This window comes from Bos javanicus, chromosome 19 (assembly GCF_032452875.1).
Source record: "Bos javanicus breed banteng chromosome 19, ARS-OSU_banteng_1.0, whole genome shotgun sequence".
Classification (NCBI taxonomy): domain Eukaryota; kingdom Metazoa; phylum Chordata; class Mammalia; order Artiodactyla; family Bovidae; genus Bos; species Bos javanicus.
The window spans coordinates 41,014,688-41,041,160 of NC_083886.1; the positions used below are offsets into that span (position 1 = coordinate 41,014,688).

General features: G+C 50.9%; 1 protein-coding gene across 1 annotated transcript in view; it reads right to left on the reverse strand.

Annotated features, from left to right (window-relative positions):
- PLXDC1 (plexin domain containing 1) overlaps nt 1-26,473 on the reverse strand; it is a 66,566-nt gene that overhangs the window by 19,852 nt on the left and 20,241 nt on the right. The window contains exons 3-8 of the mRNA XM_061391626.1: nt 15,505-15,648; nt 15,147-15,216; nt 14,417-14,539; nt 13,606-13,724; nt 12,504-12,603; nt 3,220-3,315 (exon numbers count right to left, since the gene is read on the reverse strand). Of these exons, the coding sequence (XP_061247610.1) occupies nt 3,220-3,315; nt 12,504-12,603; nt 13,606-13,724; nt 14,417-14,539; nt 15,147-15,216; nt 15,505-15,648 (652 nt within the window). The remainder of the gene's footprint in view (nt 1-3,219; nt 3,316-12,503; nt 12,604-13,605; nt 13,725-14,416; nt 14,540-15,146; nt 15,217-15,504; nt 15,649-26,473) is intronic.

A 26,473-nucleotide genomic window follows, 5' to 3' on the forward strand; every position in this document is an offset into this window, starting at 1 on the left:
AGTATTCTTGCCTGGAGAAGTCCATGGACAGAGGAGCCTGGTGGGGTATAGTCCATGGGGTTGCCAAGAGTCAGACACGACTGAGCAACTAACACATTACACTGGGGCTTCCAGTGGTGAGAAGGGCCAGGAGAAAAGTGGAGCAGAACAAGTCAGGGATGTGTTTTACTCAGGGAGGCTGGGGAAGGCCTCTGAGGAGACGCAGAGAAGGGAAGCCAGCAGGCAACTCTCCTGGGGGAGAAGTCCAGGCAGAGGGACCCCTCTGTGCAGAGGCCCAGGAGTAGGTTCCAGGATGCTCCCAACAGCAGGCAGCACTCTGCAGGGTGGAGAGGTGGAAGGTGGTGGGAATGGGGAGGAATGGCAGCTGGGGCCTCGCTGGGCAAGGCAGGGGTGGAGAGCAGGGAAGTTAGTGGAAGTGGCTGCTGGAGGGTGTGTGGATCCCTTCTGTCATCAGCCAGCCAGAAAAGCAGAGAGGGCCAGGGGAGCAGGAAGAATGGGAGCTGGATTTTAAGAGTTGTTCACTCACTCAAATGCTGCCCTCTTAAATGACCTCGGAGTGGCAAGCAGCTGCCACAAAATCCATCCATTTTACTATAAGGATAGATAGACACTGACCCGGAATAACTGTATGCATTCTGAGGACTCATCTGAAGAGCAGCTGAACAGAACACGTTGGTAACAGCAAGAAGTGACCGCTAACCACAGAAAATGACCACTTATTCAATAGGCATTTCTTCACTCTGTGGGTTTTCATGGGCCTGGACCACAATCCATTAATTAGGGAACCAGTTTGCGTTCTGTGGACCCCCAGCAAGACAGCATCTGGGAACTAGCCCTCGGTGAGGGGGAGAAAAACTGCTTCGGGCACAGTGTGGTCACCTCTAATTGCCTTGTGGGAGGGACTGGCTGCAGGGGGCACTGTGTGCTTTCGTCTACCAGGGCTTTGCAGGCTTTGGAAGGGTGGAGGGAACTCCGTAGGCAGAAAACAAGCAGGGACTGGCCTGACCCCAGAATGACAGCGCTCTGGCTGTTTTCTTCTCTGGTGCACCCCGAGGGTCTACAGCAGTGCCCAGCATGTGGTAGGCAGTTAACAAAAGTTTATGGAATTGATATAGAGTTGCTCTCATCCCCATTTTACAGAGGAGGAACCTGAGGCTTGGAGAGAGTCACAAAGCTAAGAGAGGCAGATCTGGGTTTGAACCAAGGTCTGTCTAAGCCAAGAACCTGAGCTCCTAGCCTTGAGGTCCCCCTGGGAGACCCCCTTCCCCAGCTTCCACCTTCACACCAGCCCACCTCTTCAGGAGTCTCTTCTAGAAGAAGGACCGGCCATGGTGTATGATGGCTTGAAGAGCCCCATCTCTGGAAGAATTTTGGCTAAGTCCTCTGACCCCCAAAGGTAAGGGAGAAAACCTGGGGCTGTGGGGTGCAGAGTTTTCTGAGAACAAGGCAAACCAGCTTCCAGGAGTTTAAATCACAGTTTCAGTAGCAGTTCCCTCCTGGACTTGGGAGCCCATGACCTGCTCATTCCCAGTGACTCTGGAGGCCCCTTAAATGGCTCCAGTCAAACTGAGAAAAATCCCTAGGAGCCTCATGAGACATTAAAAAAACACACTGACCTTTACTTTCATCTGCATTTCAGATGTCCTGTGTGCTATTAAATGCTCACAAAATTCACTGGAGGGGTGGAAGAGGCTTAAATGTACAGACGTGTCCCAGAAACCGCATTCCCAGATGTTCCACTTCTTCTGCCTGGGTGGTTAGCCCTGCCCTTGGATGTCCCTGCTCCCAAATGTAGTTTAGTCATTCCTGGGACCCAAGGCTTGCTCTCACCAGTCCTAGAGGAAGCTCTGCCCAGAGGGAGGGCGACTGGGATGGGGGTGAGCCTGGGACCCCAGGGGTCCCAGCCCTGTCCCTAGGCATCAGGGGAGGACACCTGCTGGGACATGGCCTAGCATTTGAGAAGACCCTTCCTCCTCCTCTTCTTTCTTCACCCCCTGCTCCCAGAACCTCCAAGGAAAAAGAAGAGGAGAAAGAGAGGCAAGAACCGCCCCAGAAGGCAGGGAGAAAGCCATGACTCCAGAGGGAAGCTGGGAGGTATCATGAAGCAGGAGAGGAAATGAAAACTGTCTTTAGAAATATAAGCATGGGGCTGGGGCAGGTGGTAACTTCTCTTGTGGCCCAGTGGTTAAGACTCCATGCTGCCAGTGCAGGGGGCCTGGGTTCAATCCCTGGTCAGGGACTAGGTCTCACATGCCGCAACTAAACACATGTGCTGCCATAACTACTGAAGCTCATGAGCCACATAAAAGACCTGGTGCAGTTTATATAAATAATAAATATATATATATATGAACAGGAGCACTGTCCTTCCCTCACTCTCCCCATCTGCCCTGACTGGATCCTTCAGGCTCCGCAGCAGTGGTGGGGGGCCTCCACCATGGTGTGCCTTCAACAGCAGGTGAGCAAGGTGCAGAAGAGTTACAGGACCCAGCCCCCTGGATCCTGGAGGGCTGCTGGCTAAACCCGACACTGCCTTCTGCCTGTGGATGCCAGCATCACGCCTCCTCTAAAGAAAATGCAATGATAAACTTACGGTTCCATTCAGTTCCTGTATTATCTTTTCTACGAGCTCAATCCAAGTTATCAGAGGTATCTCTTTCCTGGGTTACAATTACATGTTAATAACAGCGCCTGCGTGCTAAGTCGCTTCAGTCGTATCCGACGCCTTGTGACCCCATGGACTGTAGCCCACCAGGCTCCTCTGTCCATGGGATTCTCCAGGGAAGAATACTAGAATGAGTTGCCATGCCCTCCTCCAGGGGATCTTCCAGATGCAGGGATCAATCCTGTGTCTCCTGCAGCTCCTGCACTTCAGGCTGACTCTTTACCTCTGAGCCACGGGCGAAGCCCGTTAATACCAGCAGCTGTCATGTATCAAGCACAAGCCATGCCCTGGGCCTGGGATGTGCCAGTGAGTGTCTGGACTTTGATTTGCATCCTCAGCTCTACCTAGTGCAGTTCTCACCCATACCATAGCCCTGGGAAGGAGGCAGTGTGAGGCCCATGTTACAAATGAGAAACGGAGGCCCAGAGAAGTCAGGTGGCCGTATCTAGACAGGGGACCTTGGTGAGCCTGGGATGGAACTCATTCTGACTTCAGTGCTCTTGCCAGGATGGCAGAATGCCTCTCTTCCATCACTGGGGACAAGCCCTACTTACTTGGCAACGGGGTGAACTCCACGGCAGATGTGCTGGTGACCTTGCTGGGGTCCAGCTCCACACGGTGGTATTCGAAGATGGTCCTTCTCCGAGATTCTGAAACAGAGACAGAGCCTATCATTGGGAGCATTTCATAGGCTTTGGGGCCTGGAGCCTGACAGGGGGGCAGGAGATTGTAGTGAGAGGAACCAAGAATCAGTATGCAGCCCCCAAGGGCAGGAAGTAAAACCGTCATCCCGGGATGATGCTGTTGAAACTCTGGAGAGACAGGAGGAGGGGAGTTGACTGTGAGTAGTCAATCCTAGGTCATAAGCAGGCTGACAATGCAGAGGCCCAGCTGCCGCTGGGGCCAGAGCACAGGAGTCCACCCTCTGTGCCTTCACAGCTGCTGTTCCCTTGACCCATCACACTCTTCCACCCCTTCTCTTCTTGTCTATCCCACTCTTTCAGATCTAGCTGAGGGCCACTTTCTCTGAGCAGCCCCCCTTGACCAGCTCCCTCCTATTACCCGCTTTGCCCCAGGCCCTCCTCCCACTGCACTCCTTGCATGATGTAGTCATGATGGTCAATTTGGAGGGTGGAGACCAGTCAACTGCGATCATCTGGTCCTGAACCTGACCCACAGTGAATGCTCTGCAAATGTCTGCAGATGGACAGGCTGACCTCGGAGATCCTCTCCTCTCCTTGATGGTTCAAGGGCTGGAGCCAGGTTGACATCCTGCCTCAGTCCCTGCAGAAACTTCCTAGGGGACCTCAGAGTCAAAAGACCTGAATTCTGAGTCAAGTTCTGCTCCTGACAAGTTGGATACCCTTAGGGCCTCAGTTTCTTATCTGTGAAGTGGAAAAACATTACTGCCCCAACACCCTTGCTGGAAAAAGCTGGAATTGTAGATAGAAAGACTTTTCCTAAAATGGCAGTCTGAGATGCTCTGATATTTCCCCCATGCCCACCGAAGAACCATGACTTGCGGTTGGTTTCCTTCAGCTCCAAAACACAGGCTGCAAGCAGCTGAGTTTCATGAATGAGCTTTCCCATGAGGGGAAAGGGCCACTTAGTATTTGGCCTACCCAGCAGCCCTTCTTCCTTCTGGAAACAGAAGGAACTGCCCCCAGCCCCTTCCTACATGTGGTCTGTACTGTATCTTCTTTCATGACTCTGCCTCCCTGGCCAACAGTGATTGGTCCAGGGTTGGGCATCTGATGAAGTCGGACCAATCAGAGACCTTCCCTGGGACTTTTTAATTGTAACCACGCAGCCCTTTGCTCTCTAGTAATAATGCTGAGAAGATGCAAGCTTGGTGTCCATGAATGGCCACAGTTCCAGTCTCATGGGGAAAGCTAGAGGATGAAGCCATATTGGGGAAAGAAGCATGGAATACTGGTGGTACCCCAGTCCCTGGAGTCCCGGACCTGCCCTGGCCCTATCTTCCCAGGTGTTGGCTCTTCCTTTGGTTCTTTGGGCTACTTCAGTATTCCCAATGCACCCCTTTTCAGCTGAACTAGTTTCAGCTGGGTTTTTTGCCACTAGAAGCCCAGGTGATATAAGTTTCCTTCCAGCTGAAGGTGATTTTGAGGAAAGTTTCCTAAGGGGGCAGAACTCAGTAGCTGCTGCTGCTGCTGCTAAGTCGCTTCACTTATGTCTGACTCTGTGCGACCCCATAGACGGCAGCCCACCAGGCTCCTCCGTCCCTGGGATTCTCCAGGCAAGAACACTGGAGTGGACTCAGTAGGGGCATCCATAAAAAGCAGAGTGTCCTGTGCGACAGCTGGGCACCCTGACCTGAACGAAAAATCTAGGGCAGCATATACTGCTCAAAAGAACATTTCAGTTATGTTTCTATCATCTATTTATCCTCAATCTATGGCTTGGCTCAAATGGCAAAGAATCTACTTGCAATGCAGGAGACCCTGGCTTCGATCCCTGGGTCAGGAAGATCCCCTGGAGAAGGGAATGGCAAACCATGTCTGGAGAATTCCACGGACAGAGGTGCCTGGTGGGCTACAGTCCATGGGGTCACAAAGAGTCAGGCATGACTGAGCAACTAACACCTCCTGCTTAAGCCAGGACTGAACCCCAGGTGATGACCCCAAAGCATGCTTTCTTTCCACTGTGCTCTCTTCTCTGTGGCAGAGCCTGGGGACACCTCTGTCCCTAAAACGTCTGCAACCACAGAATGTCCTTGAGACATTCTGTGCAACACAAAGGAAACTGCTCTGGCGCGGGTGGCCACAAAGCTCCCCTGGAACTAAAGAGGAATCTGCAGACCCACCTCAAAGGTCTGCACTCCAAATGTGAGTACCACCCACTCACATGTGCACATGTGAGCGCCTACACACACACACACACACACACACACACAGAGTCACATGTGTGTATGTGAGCGCCTACATGTGCACACACACACACACAAACACGAGATTTTTTTGATATAAGAAACGCCCCTTGCCAAGCAGGGGTGGGTCTGAAAGAGATTGAGGTGAGAGATTATCTGCTCAGAAGAGGCTCCAATTTTCAATTCACCCAACAGCCCACAGGTGCAGTAGGGCCCTCCCTGTGTGACACCAACTTCTCTGCAAAGGTGGCCTGTACTTCGACTGAGCCTGGTCCATGTGAGACCTTAGGTGGAGGATGGGAAACTTCCAGGCAGCCTTTCGCAGCTCCATCCCACCCACCACCCCCAGGGGCCAACTCTACTGAAAAATCACCCCCTTCAACACCAAAATGGAATAGGATAAAAGTAAATGTGAAACCAGGTCTTCCAAGATGCCTGAGGCCCTGGAGTCTAAACTCTGTGTAAACATTTATTCCTTAATCTGCCTCTTCTGTCAAGGCTCAACTCAAATGACAGGTTCTCCTTGAAGACATCCCCCAAGCAGGGATGCAGTTAGCGGCCCCTCCTCTGAGCTCCACAGCCCCCTGTGCCCCACCCAATGTCACCCGCTTCACAAACATTTACTCTGCTGGCCACCCGCCCCCTGAGACTGTGAGCTCCCCAAGGGCAGAGCCTGCAAGTTATACGTCTCTGTCCCCCAGCCCCTCGCCCCAGGCCTGGCACACAACAGGGTCTTGAGAAAGGACTGTGAACGAATGAATGGCTTATAAATAGTCAGGAAAACCCTAGCAATTTATCATAACTTCAGCCCGCAGCACAAAGGAAGGACGCCTTTCCTCCCCAGCCCACCACAGATTATGGCCTTTCTCAAAAGGGCCACCCGCAACGGGCCACAGAAAGCCAGACCCTTCCGATGTTAGAGCTTAAAGCAGGAGTATTGGCTTCCAGGGTGTCTCTACCTACAGCGCTGTAGGGGAGAGCTGGCTCTCAGTTAGGAAAGTGAAAGTGAAAGTCACTCAGTCGTGTCCAACTCTTTGTGACCCCACGGACTATGCAGTCCCTAGAATTCTCCAGGCCAGAATACTGGAGTGGGTAGCCTTTCCCTTCTCCAGGGGATCTTTCCAACCCAGGGATCGAACCCAGGTCTCCCACATTGCAGGGGGATTCTCTACCAGCTGAGCCACAAGGGAAGCCCAAGAATACTGGAGTGGGTAGCCTATCCCTTACTCCAGTGGATTTTCCCGACCCAGGAATCAAACCTCAGTTAGAAGGAAGGTGAAATAGGACAAAGGGGTCAGTGTTGAGGCATGAAGAGAGATGCATGAACTTGTCAAGAGAGTCGAGTTTAGGGATAGACAGGAGCAAGGAGCAGCTGGGGAAGGCGGGGCTCCCAGTAAACCCTACCCCAGAATCTAGGGATGGGTCTCCAACCAGCCAGCTGGGGAGTGGGGATGTGCCTTAAGTGAGGGTTCAGCCAGAGATAATGGGATATATCCTCCAAAACCCAGCACAGCCCCACCAGCAGGGAAGGGGAGATGTGTGTGGTAAGAAGGGGGAGGAGGGTGGGTAGACGGAAACATCTCTGACTAAAAATATTTGCTCACTTCAGCGGCCAACTTGTACTTGTTTAAGTGTCTGATTTGGTAAGACTTTTATTTCTCAATAAACAGAACCCTTAGTATCCCAGTCTGTGTTACTTGCATCTCGATTATCTTGCCAACATCTGGGGCTCGCCCAAGATGATGACGTCCGTCTTCGTGACCAACAGATCCCTCCCGGAACTGAGATGGTGGCCGCCCCAGAGCCACATTCCTGGCAGTTTGAGACGTTCTGTGTTCTCTCTGCTTCCACTCATCAAACATTCAGAAATGCTAAGATCCAGACCCGGAGAGCCCTGCCATGCAATCAAGAGACGTCCGTGGCTCAAAGGAGAGCTTGGCATGTCCCGTTTTGTTTTCACGCCAGACACCAGTGGGAGGGGTTTGGTTTGATCAGAAGAAATCAGACGGACAGATCCAGCCACAAACTTCCCTCCGAGACGGTGGCTACCATACAAAAAATGGAAGATGGTGGATCAGGAGGCATTTTTCATTTATTCATTCACATCTTCCTCTGCTCATTCAGTTATTCATTTAGTAATCATGACTCGAGCCCTAGCAGGGGACCCCAGAGATAAATACAATGAGAATCTTATACCCCAAGGAGCTTGCAGCCCAGCAGGGGAGGCCCCTCAACACAGATGCAAAGTAGAAAAGGGACTGAGGGAGGCGAGGAGACAAGGAAAGTAAACGCTCAGGGAGCAGAGTAGAAGGAAAAACAGAAAATAAAAGTAAAAATCAGGTCCATGGGGGCGGGGTTGGGGGAGGGCACCAGGATGGATAAAGAGCCACAAGAAAAGAGCACCATGGAGGATCCTTATCAGGAGCAGGGAGATGACAAAATGGGCTGGATACGGTGACGATACCCCCTCCCGTGCCCTCACTTGGCTGCCCCTTCTCACTCCTCTGCTGCCAGTTCCTGGGCCTCCTCTTCCCCACCCAGCACAAAGGTACAGCTCAGGCCGCTGCCACTTTTCTCAAGTTTGCCTTTGAAACGAAAGGAAGGTTCTGGAACAGGAGAAGGTTCCAGTGCTTGGGCCATCCAAGGCTATTCTGGGGCCAGCCAAGTGGCAGGTTGCCATTTGGAGCTTTTAATAAGGAAATCCTCATTAATCGATTCCATTAATTCAGAATCTATCAGTTTTGATATTGGAGACCCTAAAGTTGCTTTTATACTGTCCGTGAAAGACAGGGTTTCTTAAATGAATAGAGGAAATTATATTGACTTCTGGGCCCCCCGCCAAATACAGAGTGTATCAACTACTCTGTATGTTTTGCCTGCTTCTGCAAACAGACGCTACTAATCTGACTCTTTTCTCTGCAACAAAGCACACTCTGCAGACTCTCTGCTCCAAAGCCTGCAGAGCGGTTTCTTCAAGGAAGTGATGGTAAGAGAAACTCTGCCTGTTTTCCTCCCTCAATCCCCAGACATGAGACTGTGCAGAATTCCGTCCACCTTCAGACAGGGGTGGGAGTAAAGTGTTGGGGGCCTGGGGGAAGGAGAGAGTCCCCCAGACATGGTTCAGTTGAATAATGGGGAGTAAATGCCACTCCTCACAGCACCCCAGGCAGGGAGGAGGCAAGCTTGGGTGCCAGGGCAGGGACATCGCCTATTCTATGGGACAGGTGGGTTGGGACAACAGGAATATCCACAGTGACTACCACAGTGACATTGTCTGTGGACCAAAGGCCTCTCCCTGAACTTCTATCATGGTTTTTTGAAATGTATTGTTATTGGGTTGGCCAAAAAGTTCATTTTCCATAATATCTTATGGAAAAACCCAAACGAACTTCTTGGCCAACCCAATATTTGCATCTCAACCAAATTCAAATGAATTCCCTATTTGCTGGGTTGATTATCAGACCCAGAGGAATCTGATCTCTCAGCCACATAAAAGCCATCACTCTGAAAAGCAGGAGTTGTAGCCTATTTTAAAATCCACTGAAGGCTATGGATACTGCCCTAGAAAAATGCATACATGTGATTTACTTCACCCACACCTCAGTGCTCCTTTCAAGTCCACACCTGATCCCCAAGCTGAAAAATCTCTGACAGAAAGAGATACGGTTATCAGAGCACTCACCCCTAAACTCAGATGTCAGGCTCTGTTCTCACTTAGGGTCACCAGAGGGCAGAGCACACGGTCTCTACCACACCCAGTCTCTTCAGCACCCATGCCAGGGATCATTTTTTGAGCACCTGCCCTGCTGTAGACACTGGGCTAAGTGCTGGAGCCCCAAGGAGCTCACAGCTAGTTCGGGAGAAGACGAATGAGGCAGGGTGGTGTCAAGAGTTCTATATTAAAGCTCTGAACAAAGTGCCCGGAGGATGGAGGAGGAACGTGAATTCTGCTGCATGGAGGAAGCTGGACCAATGGATAAGTAGGATTTTGCCAAGTGGTAAAAGGACTAGGGTAGGGGGTGGCTTTTACATGAGGAACTGCATCCGAAAGATGCAGATTCCCTCTTGGCATGTTTGGGAAACACAGGGCATGCAGACCAGTGCTGACTGGACAGAGTGGTGGGTGACAGGAGGGTTCAGAGACCAGCCCATAAGGGTAGGCCTGTGCCCATAATACATGTGAAAAATATAATTAACACTGTTGTATGTTATCCATGAAAGTTATTAAGAGAATAAATCCTAAGAGTTTTCATCACAAGGAAAAAAGTCTATTTTTTTTCTTTAATTTTGCATCTTCATGAGATGGGAGATGTTAACTAAACATTGTAATCATTTCATGATGTATGTAAGTCAGATCCTTATGCTCTAACGCCTGAAAGTTACACAGTGCTTTATGGCTTCTCTGGTGGCTCAGACGGCAAAGACTCCACCTGCAATGCGGGAGACCTGGGTTCAGTCCCTCGGCTGGGAAGATCCCCTAGTGGGCATGGTAACCCACTCCAATATTCTTGCCTGGAAAATCCCCATGGACAGAGAAGCCTGGAGGACTCCAGTCCATGGGGTCGCAAACAGTCGGACACGACTCAATAACACTGAAAGAAAAATGAAACAGTAAGCTGTGCCCAGCTGTGTAGGCCCCAAGTGCCATGCTAAGAACTCTGAATTCATGTTTTGGGCCATAAGGAGCCAGAGAATGACAAGATCAGCTCTGTCTGGCAGTGACAACAAGGAGTAGGGAGACAGGGGACAGGGGGCAGGGAGCCTGGAGGCCAGGAACTGCTGGGCAGTGTCTAGAGTCAGACGTGGGTTTCCCTTGGCTGGTAGACTCAGCGCCTCATGAACCACAGCTGGAGCCACCTGATTTGGCCACTCCCACAACAGCCCTTGTATTTCCTCCAGGTCTCACAGAACAGGCGCAGCCGCCCTCCTGTTATTTCAGGTGGGTTCTGCTTCCTCCCTCGCCCCTCATTACCACACCTCCCCACATCTCCCTGGCTTGCTCTAAAACAGCCTTTCATTCTAGAACCACAGAGGAGCCTCAGAGGCAGACACTCTCGGGGGATCTGACTTCCTCTAACTCACCCTCATTCTACAGCTGGATCCAACACACATTTCCTGCCGCTGGGCACAGGGCCTGCGAGGGGGGCACAGACCCCACCCCTGAGGTGCGCAAAACAGGGCCGTGGGGAGGGGCAGGGAGGCATGGATACCAAGAACAGTCCTTCCTATAAAACAGCCTGGGTGTGTGCACACAGTGCTGTGGGTGTTTGGGGAACTGAGGAGGGAAGGATTGCCCGCTCTGGATGGAGTGGGAGTTGGTTGGATTTAGAAAGCCTCAATGGTGGACACTAGGGTTTAAAATACAGAAGATTTGGGTTTCAGTTCTAACCCTCAGAGCTGTGTAAAAGCAAGTCACGCCACCTCTCTGGGCCTCCTTATCTTCATTTAGAAAGAGACAAATGCACAGACTTCATTTACAGTGCTGCAGGATAATCCAATAAAATAACTATAAGCTCAGTATCTAGGGATGGGGTTGTAATCAGTGTGCCCCTAAATGACCCCAGTGATCCCTGCCTCCTGGGATTCACACCCTGTTTAATCCCAGCTTGAGTGTGGGCTGGACCTAGGAACTTCCTTCCAACCAGCAGAAGGTGGCAAAAGTGGTGAGGTTATGAGAAGGCTCTGGCTTCCCTCTCACTCACCCTCTACTGCTGTCTTCCTTGCCTGCTCTGATGGAAGCCAGCTGCCACAGTATGAACTGTCCTATGGGGACGTTCACGCAGCCAGAACCGAAGGGGGAACTGAATCCTGTCACAACCACATGAAAGCTCTTAGATGTCCCCCCAGCAGTCACTGAGGCAAGCCTGGCAACCACCTTGAGAGCAGCCTGTGAAGGAGTCCAAACCAGAGGACCCAGTTAAGTCATGCTTTGTTTCCTGATCCACAGAAACCCTGAGATAATGTTTTAAGCCTCTAAGTTTTGGCACAATTTGTTATGCAGCAGTAGCTAACTAATACAATCAGGGTGATATTGAAACTCTTTAGTAACTGGCTCAGTATAGGTTTTAACCAACCAATTAGAGTAGTTGACCGTGCAACAGAGCAGGGTCTGAGCCACTCGCTAGAGTGCTGGGAGTTTGGGGGAGGGAGAAGGGACAGTGGAGGGACAGGTGAAGTGATGGGAAGTAATCTTATGGAAATATTCATGCAAGAGCATAAAAGTACATATTTGCAAGAATATTCACTGCAGTATTATTTGTTGTAAAGAAAGATTAAAACAACTGAAAAGTCTGGGCCCAGGGGACTGGTTCAATTAAGGTACATCCATGCAAGGGGTGTACAGTTATTAAAAAGAGTGATCCAGAAAGATGGGCAGGATATACTTTATTCAGGAGCAGAACAGAGGACAGCTTATGCCATTGTTTATGATAAATACACTTATGTATACTTACCCGAAGGCTTGTAGCTCTAGAAATACCCTGGTGGCCCTGGTTGCCTCCAGGAAGGGGAATTGGGGAACGGGGATCAGGGACAGGAGAGAAATCTAATTTTCCTGTCTCCTGAAGCCCGCTGTGATGCTCCTTCTATCATCTGGGTTTGGGAGGCAATTACGGTTGTGTGCTGGGAGGACTAATAAACCCTAATTTAGTGTCTTTGGAGATTTTTCTAAGTGGAGGGTGTGCTAAATGGAAGGGCCCTGGCTCCCCACCCCCCTCCACCACCAGAGCAGTGCCTCCCACTGGAAATTTTATTGGAAAAATGGTTCCTCAGCTCGAATGAAGAGAAGTTGGAACTCACTCTGCCCCTTTTCTTCCCTCAGTTCCCACTTAACTCCTCCTACCCGCCCCCCCCCAACCACTTCCTACCACTGCCCTCTACCCCACCAGTCTGGCTCAATCTGAGCTGAGTCCAGCCCCGTCCAGGGATCTCTGTGGGTCCATGGGGTCTCACCTGGTACATCTGGGGATGGATTGAGAATCATGAAGGCATCTGACAGGCCTGCTTTGACAGGGTGCTGGGACGAGCTGATTTCCAGGACGGGTATAGGGATCTGCAGGCGGGGAAGAAGAGGCTCCATCTACCCCCGAAACACTCTTGGACCAGCTCTTCTTGGAGCTTCAGACCCATCTGCCTGGTGGGCATTGGCTCCTGGAGGGCTCAGACATCTCAACCCAGTGGGCCCATCCAAATTCCAAGTCTTCCCCACATCATCTCCAAACACATTTCCTTTTTCTTTTCTTTCTCTTTGTGAATGGCACCTCCATGGAGGAGTCACCCTCAGCCTCTCCCAGCTTCCTTTCATTTCCCTCCTCCTCTGTCAAACACATCTCCAATCCTGTTAACTAGCCTCCTAACAGGCTCTCAAATCTATCCAGTTTTCTCCATCATCCCCACCCTACCCCAAGCTGGCCCGTTCTCCTGCATCATCTCCCAGCATTCCCTCTGAGTCCCAGCCCTCTGCTCTCCACTTTGAAGCCAGAGTGGTGTTTTTCAAGATTTTTTTTTTTTTTTTGATGTGGACCATTTTTAAGGTCTTTATTAAGTTTGTTACAATATTGTTTCTGTTTTGCTTTTTCAGCTGGGAGGCATGTAGAATCTTAGCTCCCCAACCAGAGATGGAACCCATACCACGGGCACTTAACCACTGGACTGCCAGGGAAATCCCTAGGCCGCCTTCTTTCAGTGCTTTATACCAGCCATGCTCAGTCCTGCCACTGAGCCTTTGTATATGCTTTGCTCCCTCCCAGAACACACTTCACCCTCCTCTTTGCTTCCTTAACTCCTACACATTCTGAAGATTTCAACTCTTTTCCTCAGGAGAGCTTCCCAGGCTCCTGTTCAGGTAAAGAGCCCCGTGAAAGGCTTTCCTGGCATCACTATTTAAGAGCACTTGCCCCCACAGTTACTATCTATCCCCCAAGCCAGATTCTCAGCTCCACAAAGATGGGCCGGCAGCCATCCTGTGAACTTCCTTATCTCCAGCACCACACCCTAAGTCTGGCGCACTACAGGGCCTCGACATATTTGTTGAATGAAAGAATGGCCCACTCACCTCTTTGTAGCCGAAGACAATACGGCCGTCTTGGTGCAGAGCCGCCTGGAAGGTGAAGCTGCCTCTGTCCTCCCGACCCTGGAGGTAGACGTGGTCCCACTGAACAACAAAGACTGTCCCTGGTGAGGAGAGTAGAGACTTGGCTGGTCAGGGAGGTCGTGCAGGGAGCAGGGCCCTGCAGAAATGGTGGCCCACGTGGATGGGACACCAGCTAGTGCCTTTAGCGATGATGGGGGCAGTTTGGAAATTTGACAGGAGGCAGAAACTGGGCAGCCCACAAACAGTCTGGCTCCCAAGCTGGAGGGGAGCCAGGAGACCCTGCTGCACCCTCCCCGCCCCCAACCAGGTACTGTAATTGTACCTGAATCATCTCCAACCCCAAGCACTGCCCTGTCCTTCTTGCCTATCCTGACCCCCTGAGATGAAAAGGAGGAGAAACAGTAGAAACTTCTGTTCTCCTGGGACAGAAGGTAGGTTCTCAAGGGACAACCTGGTGAGAGTAAGAAACAATCAAGGTCTCTAATGTTTATTTCACCTCTGCTGCTGCTGCTAAGTCGCTTCAGTTGTGTCCGACTCTGTGCGACCCCAGAGACGGCAGCACCGAGAGCTAATTGTTTTCACTTAATTTTCTCATCAGGTAGCAGGCATTTTGTCCCCAGGTGAGGAAAATGAACACAAAGGTAGGGTAGCTGCCGTGCTGTGTGACTGTGGGCAAGTCCCTTGCCCTCTCTGGGCCTTGGGCGCCTCTAAAGGGGGCTAGACCAAGGGATCCCTGGAGCTGGATGAATTAAACTCTGAGCTCTGATCTCACCATTGTCGAAATAAGCAACTGTGGAGTTGTCAGAGTAGCCAGGGTTGAAGTTGGCCATCAGAGGGGCCACGTACTGGGTAGCTGTGAGCATCCGATGGACCACATCACCCATGAAGATGAAGCCTGGGGTGGGAAGAAGCGTAGATGAGTCATCAGAGATGGACTTGCTTCCTCATGCAGGAAGGAGTAGCGTAGATGGAGCTGGAAGTGAGTCTTGGACCTCTGACCCCCAGCATCACATGGTGGGCATGGGTCTGGTGTATATAGAGCAAAAGGGGCCCAGACTAGAGAAGGTTCTCTCTGCCCCTCCACCCATCTCTGTTCCTTGGAAAGTGTACAGGAATCCAAGATAGGCTCCCTCATATCAACAGGGAGCCTGGTCCCAGGAAACAGGCTCTCAGTGCAGTCTCCTCCCTCTCACTCACAGACTCAGAAGCACAAGGGCCGAGGGACTGCCCACACTGGGCTGTGCTGACCCAGAGGGAGACACACATGCACGTGCACCCACATCCACACACACACACACACAATTAAGTCAGCAGACGTGAGGGAGGTGGTCCGAAACACTCATGATCTCTCACCTGAGAGTGGGGTCCCAAGAGAGAGCCACATGTGGGACCCACCCCAGTCCATCTATAAAACCCTGACTCCCGTGAACCTTTCCAGTTTAGGTCCCAGGTTCTAGCTGAAATCTCCACACCGTCTCCCAGCCCCACAGACAAGGCCTTACCTCCGGTTGCTATGGTGATCTGCCGCAGAGGATGCCCGTAGAAAGGGAAATCAAAGGACAAGACCACTCTCTGCAGGGGACGGGAGAGAGTCAGCAGGGCCAACATGCAGGCCAGGTAGCCGGGCAGTCACACTGCCCCATGCTTATCTGGATGGGGTGGGGGGGTAGGCATGTCCAGGGCAGGCCCCCAGGGCCACAGGTGGGCACCCCAACTCCGGTCAAGCCCCCTAGGATCCCCTGGGAAGGCACTCCCCAGACCCCAGACCTCAGGCCATAGCCATGCCCACTCACCAGGCAGAGTGGGCTGGCCCCCAGCCTCCCAGCCCGGGGCAGTGCTGCCAGGGACTGGGGCACTCACCGAAGCCTGCCGGTGGGTGTTGGAGAGGATTCTGTGAACTTTCACTTGGCTCTGGTTGGCCTTGGCCACGTCCACCCACAGCTCCTGGCTGCGGGGCTCGCTGGGACCATACAGACGGGACACATAGTAGCTGTGGTTGTCCTCCTGTCGTTATCCAAGACAGAGTCCCAGGAGGATGAGGAGACAGGATGCTAGCAACCACCCTCTCACCTCCTCCATCCAGATGTCCGGATAGAGAATTCACAGTCCTCCCAGACCATAGTCCAGAAGAGCTGGTTTAGGCCTGGAGCCCCTTGGATGCCATTGGCCCTGGAGAGCTCAGTACCTGCCCCCTAGCTATGCCCCCAACAGCTCTGCTCCAGCTAAATCCATGCCTGCTATACCTGAGCTCCACTCTGCCATCCCCAGGACAGGCCAGGGGTTTTCCTAGAGCCCCGAGTTCCATTCCCCGCTACCTCACCCCTGCCCCAGAGCATACCCAAGGCAGAGCTCAACTTGGGACATGAAGGAGCAACAGATAAGGTAGCCTCAAACAGAGCCCTGTCTTCAGGGAGCTCCCAGTCTGAGGGGGAGACACAGCTCCCTACCCTGGGGAGCACCCAATTTAACGGAGAAGAAAAATCTGAATCTTGGAAGCTACCCATCTAAAGACGGAGGCAGATCCTTGATCTTGGGCATTGCTAGTCTGATGGAGGAGGTGGGACCCATGCAAACGGAATACCCAAACAGAGACCCTCTAGCAGAGAGATAAGACAGGGCCCATACGAGTCACTAAAGAGTTGAGAACGGGGAAAGAAGCAGCAATGATGCCTTCAAGACATATTTTTAAGCTTTACTATGTGCCTGATTGGGACAAAATGAAGAATAAGCCAGAATCCAGAGGGCTGGGAGTTAATTCTGTAAAGCCTCTCCTGCAAGGGAGCATTTAGGGGCAGGATTTAAAGGAGGCTGGGAAACAATCAGCAGAAAGAGTGGAAAAGCCTGGGGAGGAGGCCATGTCAAAGCCTTTCAGCCCATCTGGGAGCACAGCCGAGGAGGAGCAGAGGCACAGCGGGCAGGTCCATTTGGCCGCTGCCACAGCCATGGGGCTGCTGACCCGTGCAGAGCCCTGGGCATTGCGGGTCATTAATCAGGCTGTCAGGCAGCAGTGGCTGCAGACACAGCAGAGCTAACCATGTTTTCCCTGCCAAGCTGCCAGCTGCCCAGCCAGCCCTTGCCCGGGTCCCAGCATGAGCAGGGCCAAGGGTCGCCTGCTCTATCCACCCACCCGGAGGCAGACTCTGTTCTTCTGACAGGTGACACACTCTGGGGCCTGGGGTTGGGGCAGGGCTGGGGGAAGATGAGCAGGAGAAACACGAGACCAGGCAGGGTGGGGGTGGGGGGTAGATTTCCTTTGGCCACTGCCTGGTTCCTCCCCTCCAGCCTCTAGACTGCCGGCCTCTCCACCCATTCCTAGCATGGACATCAAGCAAATGTAAACAAATCAGAAACACATGAGGCCACACTCATCTGCTCATAAGCCATCTGGGGCTCCCACTGCCCTGGAGACGAAAACCCAAACCTCAGCCTTGCATATGAGGTTCCCCCATGAGCCCTCCCCACCCTCTCTCTAGCTTAACTTCTCTCTCTCTCTCCTTCACCTGTGCATCCTGGGCACCCACTCACCAGACCAACTTCCCAGTAGTCTCAGTCCACCGTTGGTCACTCAGGCCTTTGCATATGCTGATCTCCCTGCCCAGAATGACTCTGCTTTCTCCCCCTGGCAGATCCCTCCTCTTCAATGCTCAGCTTAAAGATCACCTTCTTATTGATCTCCCCCGACTTGCCCAGTGAGGGCCTCCACCATCCACAGGAGTCCTCAAGGGGTGACTCACAGGTACTGTTTGTGAGAGTCACCTGGGCTCATGCTTGTTGGATTTCTGGTTTTACTCATGAAACCTTCTGAGGGGGGGCCAACCAACCTGATGCCACCAGCCATGGGTGCCCATGGATATTGCCTCCCACTGCTGCCACAGTCATCTACCCTGAGGTCCTAGAAGATGCCCAGAGGAGGAAGCACTGAATCTCAGCTTGCCCACAGGCATGGGCATCTCTGTGTTCACAGCCTCCCTCAGGAAAGCAGCCCCTTCAGCTTCTGCTTATTCCCTCATCCCACCCCCTGCCAAAGACTAGAAGTCACATTTTCCCCTCTAGGTCTCCAAGTTTCCTATCCCCAGTCATTTCCGCTGGTATCCCCACCTTGACCACCAAAAGAAAAAAAAAGCAAAAAACGACCCCCAAAATCACCTGACACCACTATAGAAAATAGTATGGAGGTCCCTCAGAAAACTAAAACTAGAATTATCGTATGCTCCAACAATCCCACTCCTGAGCATATATCTAGACCAAACTATAATTTAAAAATATACATGCACTCCTATCTTCATAGCAGCACTGTTCACAATAGCCAAGAGATGAAAATAACCTAAACGTCCATGGACAGATGACTCGGTAAAGATGACGTGGCACATATATACAACGAAATACTACTCAGTCGGAAAAGAATGAAATAATGCCATTTGCAGCAACGTGGATACAACTGGAGATTATCATATACGTGAAGGAAGTCAGAAGGAGAAAGACAAATACCATATGATATCACTTATACGCGGGATTTAAAATATGACACAAACGAACCTGTCTGAAAACAGAAGTAGACTCACGGACAGAGAAAACGGACCTGTGGCTGCCACGGGGCAGCGGGTGTACAGAAAGGATGGACTGGGAGCTTGAGATTAGCAGAGGCAAAGTATTTTACATAGAAAGGATAAACAAGGTTCTACCGTGTAGCACAGGGAACGCGATTCAGTACCCTGAGACAAACCAGAATGGAAAAGAATATAGAAAAGAATGTGTATATATATATGTGTGTGTGTGTGTGTATACTGAATCACTTAGCTGTATAGCAGAAATTAACACAACATTGTAAATTAACTATGTATGCACGCATGCTAAGTTGCTTCAGTCGTGTCCAACTCTTTCAGACTCTATGAACTATAGCCCGCCAGGCTCCTCTCTTATTCGCTTCTCCAGGGGATCTTCCTGAGCCAGGAATTGAACCTGGGTATCTTGCACTGTAGGCAGATTTTTTACCATCTGAGCCATCAGGGAAACCTGGTAAATTAACTATACTTCAATTAAAAAAAAAAAAAAGCTCCAGAAAAAAAAAGAAAACCTGCCAAGAAAGCAAGCCCCTTGCACACCAACTCATGCAAAGACACGTGAACAAATGTGCCCACGAAAAGAGTCCAAAGGCCCCCAAGCTGCTTCCAGGGAATCACGTGGTGAGTGGGTTTTATTCCACCTCAAAGAACAACCACGGGGCCCTGACCAACACTCTGCACCTGAACGTCTGCAGGACCACAGCTCTGAAGCCAGTTCAGGTTCAGCTGCGACCACCTGCCAGACACAGCTACCGCTCAATTCTTCTCTCCACTAGGTCCAACAGAGGAGTGGTTTATTAAACAGCATCAGTGGGCCTAAAATTTTGCCCAAAGAAAGGAAGCCCTAGTTTACATGCTATTCAGCCCACCATTTAGATGTCCTCTCCAACCTCCACCCCATCGCCTCAAACTCTGAGCCCCTGACACAGAGGGACAGGCAGAATCACCTCTGCACCACAGCTCAGGATCCCTGAATCCTTGATGCCTGAGAAGGGTTTGCTGAGGTGAGGCGAGGCCTGCTCAGGGAGCCCAGAACCTTCCTTTTGCCCTTTTATAGAAGTAAGAGGGACCAGTGCCTAGCACAGTCAAGATTTTGGAAGTAAACTTGCTTCCCTAATTCCTGGGCTGTCTTTTCATAAAAAGTAGGGGAGGAGGACATGAGCAGCCAACAGAGCCAAGCAGGGTCTAGGTGGCACTCTAGTCCTTTTAAAAAAAATATTTAATTTAATTAATTTATTTGGTTGTGTCAGGTCTTAGATGCGGCATGCAGGATCTAGTTCCCTGGCCAGGGATCGAACCCTACCAGGCCCCTTGCATTGGAAGTTGGGAGTCTTAACCACTGGACCACCAAGGAAGTTCCTCTTTGACCTGGTGAACTAACCAGGTTAGTCCTTTTGAATGCACAGAAGGTTTAATTGTGTCCCTCATAAAGCTATGTTTAAGTTATAACTTCCAGTACTTTGGATATGACCATGAATGGAAATAAAAGTCTTTGCAGATGTCAAGTTAAGATGAGGTTCTACTGCATTAGGGTGGGACCTAAATCCAATGACAGGCTTGTTATATGATTGTTACAAAACAAAGGAGAGGGAGATTTAGATACAGAGACACAGACGGGACACAGGGAAGAAGTCCATGTGACAACAAAGATAGAGATTGGAGTGATGCAGTTTACAAACAAAGAAACACCAAGGATTATCAGAGGCCACCAGAAACTAGGAGAAGGCAAGGAAGAATCTCCCCTAACCTCCAGAGTGACTGTGACCTTGCTGACACCTTGATTCAGATTTCTGGCCAAAACTGTGAGAGAATAATTTCTATTGTTTCAAGCCACCCAGTTTGTGATACTCTGTTATGGCAGCCCTAGGAGGCTAATACACAAGTCCACAGTTGTGTGATGCTGTGCCTCAAGGGGGCAACCCTCAATGTCTCCCCCTTCTTGTCACAGTCCTGCTTGGAACATTCTGCGGCTTCCCAGCTGCACTCAGATTGAAGGCCACATTCCTTACCATGACCTCCAAGGCCCTGTGAGGCAAACTCTAGACTTCGCCTATCCAATATTCATTACCCCGCTTCTTTATCAATAGCACATTGATTTTGTAGCAAGCAGCAATGTAGTCAACTAAAAAACTTCATTCCCTGGATGATTTAAGGCTTACCATGTGATGCAGGCTGGCTTATGAGATATACTGAAGGTTCTAGCAGAGCCTTTTACAAGAGGTCAAATTTGACTGCTCATCCCTCTTGCCTTTGCCCTTCTCTTTATTCCTGCCTGGAATGCAGATGTGATGACTGGAGCTTCAACAGCCATCTTGTGAGCATTAAGACAAGTGAAAGGGTTAGTCACTCAGTCATGTCCGACTCTTTGCAACCTCATGGACTATAGCCTGCCAGGCTCCTCTGTCCACGGGGTTCTCCAGGCAAGAATACTGGAGTGGGTAGCCATTCCCTTCTCCAAGAGATCTTCCTAATCCAGGGATCAAACCCTGGTCTCCTGCATTGGAGGCAGATTCTTTACCATCTGAGCCACCAGGGAAGCAATAAAGATAGGATAGTGGAGTGGACAGTTAGACAGAACCTGGGTCCCTGGAGGAATGCTTGTTAAGTCCTCAGGTTCAGCATTCTGTTATATGCAAACATGAATTTTTCCTGATACACAGTAGTCTGGCCCCTCCCCCCACCACCTCCCTCCCCAGGTCTCCCCTCCCCACCCCCACCCCCGCTCTCCTTGCCCAAGCCCTGCAAGGCTTTCAATTCCTGAAATCTCCAAGTGCTTGTCTGACTCAGGACCTTGGTACTTCCTATGCCTCAAAACCTCTTTTTCATGCAGTTCAGAAGCTGATTCCTCATGGTCCTTCAGACCTCAGTTCGATGGTCACTTCTTCAGGTGCTCTTTCATCAGGAGTGGCTTCCTGATGTCCCTGTTACACTCTCATCACACCTCAGTCTTCTGCCTCTCCATGTGTTGCACACTTGCAATGACTGATCTGACTTTTAGACTTGTTATCTCCACACCTGCCTTTCCTAGAAGACCATAATTTCCCCACAAGTAAGGTCAGCCTTTACCTATGGTGGGTTATTTTTAGGCTGTGCTGTACAGCATGTGGGATCTTAGTTCCCAAACCAGAGATCCAATTCGTGCCCCCTGCATTGCGAGCGTGGAGTGAGAATCACTAGACCACCAGGGAAGTCCCACCTCTGGGGTTTAAGCAGAGTATGCACTTGATTGGAGGATATGTTGATAAATGAATGACCAACCATTCATAATTTCAAAGCATAGTGTGTTGAAAGCCTGCTCTTCCTTTGTTTTATTGCTATTGCCAGTAGCCATGCATTCTAGTGAGCAGGATGGGATGTTATTACCAAACAAAGCGAGACAGCAGCTCATGGGGAACAGGTTTAAGACAGCTGCTTGGAGGCCTGGAAAAGGGTCTGGTTTCCATCACCTAATCCCTGGGACTCACCTGGTGTTCACCAACCCTCCAAGCATTGGAAATGACAGCCCTGCGCAGAAGCCACGCTCTGCAGTTGTGAAGCCCAAACAGACGCTGACACATCTCTTGCTATGTTGCCTAAGAGGCAAAGGGTGGGGTGACTGGGGATGTGTCTCACCAGCCTGTTACTCTGAGTCCTCTGCCCACGAAGGACAAACAGCCCACCACCCTAACCAGCGCTGCTCCACTGAGGAGGCTGTGTGCTACTGGGGGATCCTGGGACAGGATCAGCTCCTTCTTGGAGTTCCCAGGAAGCCTTCCAATGGCACATCTTAACTGACAGCAAGGAGATCGAACCAGTCCTAAAGGAAATCAACCCTGAATATTCAATGGAAGGACTGATGCTCAAGCTGAAGCTCCAACAAGGACGGCATCCTCCCCCATCACTGATGGCAGGTGATACAAGCGCCCGGCCCTGACGGCAGGTGACAGACACAAGAGCCACTGGACTCAAGCAAGTCTCTGGACAGCACTCCCACAGGCAGGACATCAGGCACACGGGAAGGTGCCTCCAGTTCCCCGTCTTCTCCTCTCCAAACGCTCGTACCATCACCTGAGGAGGGCCTTTCAGTCAAAAGACCTGAATTGGTACAGTTGCAGCTTGAAGCACATCCCTTGGGCTGTATTCCTGTCTGGAATGGGGAAGGGTAGGAGGAATTTGAGATGCAGGCAAGGGGAGAGGATGAGAAAAACAGTTCTCTGTCAAAGGAGGAAAGGAGGGAGGGAGGGAAGGAAGGAAGGACGTCTCCTGATGCCTCAAGCTCTTCTGCAAGGAAGTGAAGCTAACGAGGGAGATGCTTCCAGGCCATGCAAGGAAACCCTGATTCCACCTGCTCAGACTCGAAGCAGGTGCTGGTAGTCCAGTGGTTAAGACTCTGCATTTCCAACACAGGCGGCATGGGTTCGATCCCTGGGCAGGGAGGTTCCCCATGCTGCCACCTGACCCAAAACCACAACAATAGACCCAGAGGAAGTGTACTCAGTCCCGTGGCTGAGAGTGCAGCAGGGCAGCAAGTGAGGAGCACAGTCCTCTGGTGTAATCAGGGCCTTGCCCTAAGTGTGACTGCTGTTCCACAGAAAGGAGAAGGAAGCCAACCCTCACATGTGGCTTCAACAAATATATGCTGCATAAGTGAAAAAGAGACCAAGTTGAGGAGGGTCTCGAAAGACAGAGAAAGCAGCCCTGGTTCCTGATGGCTTTCTAGGTCCGAGGTCAGGCTGGAAGGTCAGGCTTCATCTCTAGCCCATGGATCCCATGGCAAGTCTCTGAACTCTCTCTATAAAGCTTTCCCAAGACAGCTTGAATGGCTCCTTGGAACCAAAAGAGCCCTAAAGACAACAGTTGTGCTCTAGGGGTGATCAGAGGAAGGATTTTGAGGGATACCCCAGATAGTCCTTCACCAGCATAGATAGCAAGAATCTGCATGGAAAGAGAGAAATGAGAAACTAAATTTCTGGGAGAATTTGTCCTTGGCTGCCATGTTTTTTCTTCTACAAAGTCAATCGTCACTGGCTTCTGGACTTGATGGTGGCTTGGAATTCGGCAGCCATGGGGGTGCTTCCTGTCTGCCACTGCAGGTCCCTTATCATGTGCCACCGGCATGCAGTTTGGATGGTGCAAGCCCACTCATGGTAGACACTGAAAACCGTCTCCCAGTAATCATCCTCCTCTCCTTCCTTCAGTAGCAGAATCGCCCAGTTCTTGTTAGACACATGGTCATCCAGCTAGATCACATTTCCCTGCCCTCCTTACAGCTACATGTAGCTATATGACTATGTCTGACCAATGGAAGATGAGAAGAATGATTGCCCTCAATGGGAATTAAGGGGCTCTCACCTTTCTTAGTTTCCATTGGCTGGGATGCAGATGTGATGGCAGGAGCTGAAACAGCCATTTTGGACCATAACATGAGAGATAAATGTTGTAGAGGGAAGCTGGGTCTCTAACACCATGGAGACACTACAGCAACTCCTGCTTACTTATGCTCACACTATTACATGTAAGAGAGGAATAAACCTCTTTCATGTCTAAGTACCTTGTCAGTTGGTCATTTTTACAACAGCTGAATCTGTATCCTAATTAATACAAGCTTCTAAATGGCCTCCTCAGGCCACTCAATCCGAAGCCTTCTTCACTGTTTTCCACATAGATACGTCTCCTGAAAGGGCTTCCCAGGTGGCTCAGTGGTAAAGAACCTGCCTGCCAATGCAGGAGCTGCAGGTTTGATCCCTGGGTTGGGAAGATCCCCTGGAGGAGGAAATGGCAACCCAACCCAATATTTTTCCTGGGATAATCCCTGGACAGAGGAGCCTGGCGGGCTACAGTCCATGGGGTCACAAAGAGTCAGACACAGCTGAAGTGACTGGGCACAACAATGAAAAAGGATTTAGAGGCTTGCCTGGCAGTGAACTCACCTGAGGAATTCACACACTTCACAGCTGACACCACATTTGACCTGCTATCTGTGGGGCAGACCTGTTACCCTAGAGGGCAGCCTTCCAGGCACTGTGGCCAGAGGCTTGAAGCTGTGATGGAGGTGACACTACAGAAGAAGGTCAGAGAGCACAGCACAAGCCAGACCACTTGGCAAGTCCACCAAAGGGAACCATGTTTCCTTGAAATGCCTGCAGGAAGCCCCAGTGGGTAAACCACATTCATTTGGGGAAGCAGCATGATGTGGCTTTCAAATCTTTTTGGCCATGAAACCCTTTCTTCCAATTAACCTTCTTCCATGGAGGCGCAATACATAAATTACATCTAAGTAGAGCACTCTGCAGGGAGAAAAGAGAAGCCCTGGAACCCAGCCTGCTGTTCTGTTTCCTTCTCTGCCACCCTTCATCCACAGTGGCCCCTGGAGTACCTCTGGGAACCCTTAGGGTTCTGTGGACTGCAACTTGAAAACCACTGCTCTAGGATCAAGGGCAGGGGCTGCGGAGTTAGCCGACCCAAGTTCAACAACTAGCCCCACTATATAATAGTTGGTGCCACACATTCCTCTCCCCCCTGAGCGTCAGTTCCCTCATCAGTAACCTTTCTCACAGAGCTCTTGCAAGGATTAGACAAAACATAAGCACATAAAGCTCTTAGCCCAGCATCCACAGTAGGGGTTTGAAAAGTGGGAGTTATTATGATGAATCTGTTGAACCTTTCCAGGAAAGGTCTTGATTGTGGAGGCTGCCTCCTCAAAACCATCCCCAGTTCCATCTTCAGCTCCTGCTGTTTCAGTGTCTCTTCTGCCTCAATTATTCATGCCGGGAGCCTGCCAGGCACTTCATTTCTGACAGCGGGGCAGCATTTACCTTGGCTGAGCTCAAGCCGTTTCTGGACAGGATCTCTGGCTAATTTGTCACCATCAGCCCATCACCTGCCAGCCAACTGGCAGGTGGAAATGCTGGGGCAGGCAACCAAGTGCACCCTGCAGGGCCTGTTGAAGAAGCCAGGCTGGCCGTGCTGGTTAGAATGGTGGGCCAGACAGCTGGGTCCAACCCAGGACATGCTGAGGGGATTACTGGGTATCCCATTGCCTGCCTCCACTGCTCTAGGAGGCCTTACAAGGACAGTGGAAATGTTTTCTAGATCCCTGCTACTCAAAGTGTGGCCCAGGGACCAGCACTTTCAGATTCACCTGAGAGCTCACCAGAAATGCAGAATCCAGGTGCGTGTGTGCTAATCACCTCAGTCGTGTCTGACTCTCTGTGACCCTATAGACTGTAGCCCGCCAGGCTCCTCTGTCCACGGGATTCTCCAGGTAAGAATACTGGAGTGGGTTGCCATTTCCTACTCCAGGAAATCTTCTCAACCCAGGGATTGAACCCACATCTCTTATGTCTCCTGCATTGGCAGGCGGGTTCTTTGCCAGTGGTGCCAGCTGCAGAATCCAGACACAACTGCTGGATCAAAATCCACATTTACACAAGCTTCCCAGGGCATTATTTGGCACAATAAAGTTTGAAAAGCTCTGGTCAAGAAGCGCCCTCTGTGTGGACCAGCATGTCACTCGTTTTTGTCTCTGAGGTCTCTGAGGACAGAAAGGCCTGAGTTCTCATCCTGGCCCTGCCACTCACTAGTTGTGCAACTGTCGCCCAGCACTTTAGGTCTCTGTTCCCAGATAGTATTAGAAACACTTGTTTCCTGGAGTGTTGTTGTTCAATCGCTCAGTTGTGCCCAACTCTTTGTGACCCCATTGACTGCAGCACGCCAGGCTTCCCTGTCCTTCACCAACTCCCAGAGGCTTGCTCAAACTCATGTCCATTGAGTTGGTGATGCCATCCAACCATCTCGTCTTCTGTCGTCCCCTTCTCCTCCTGCCTTCAATCTTTCCCAGCATCAGGGTCTTTCCCAATGAGTCGGCTTTTTGCATCAGGCAGCCAAAGTATTGGAGCTTCAGCTTCAGTATCAGTCCTTCCAATGAATATTCAGGACTGATTTCCTTTAGGATTGACTGGTTTCATCTCCTTGCTGCCCAAGGGACTCTCAAGAGTCTTCTCCAGCACCACAGTTTGAAGGCAACAATTCTTTGGTGCTCAGCCTTTTTTATTGTCCAGCTCTTACATTCATACATGACTACTGGAAAAACCACAACTTTGACTATACTGGCCTTTGTCATTGAGTGGATGAAATGTAAGGCCGGGGAGTGAGGCCAGCTCTCAGGGAGGGCTCCTTTAGTTTCCCTCCCCTCATGCACCTACATAATAACCTCGATTTGCCCTCTTGAGGCATTCAAGCCTCAGACTGAAATAAACCATACGGAAAACTGTCATCACAGAATTGTA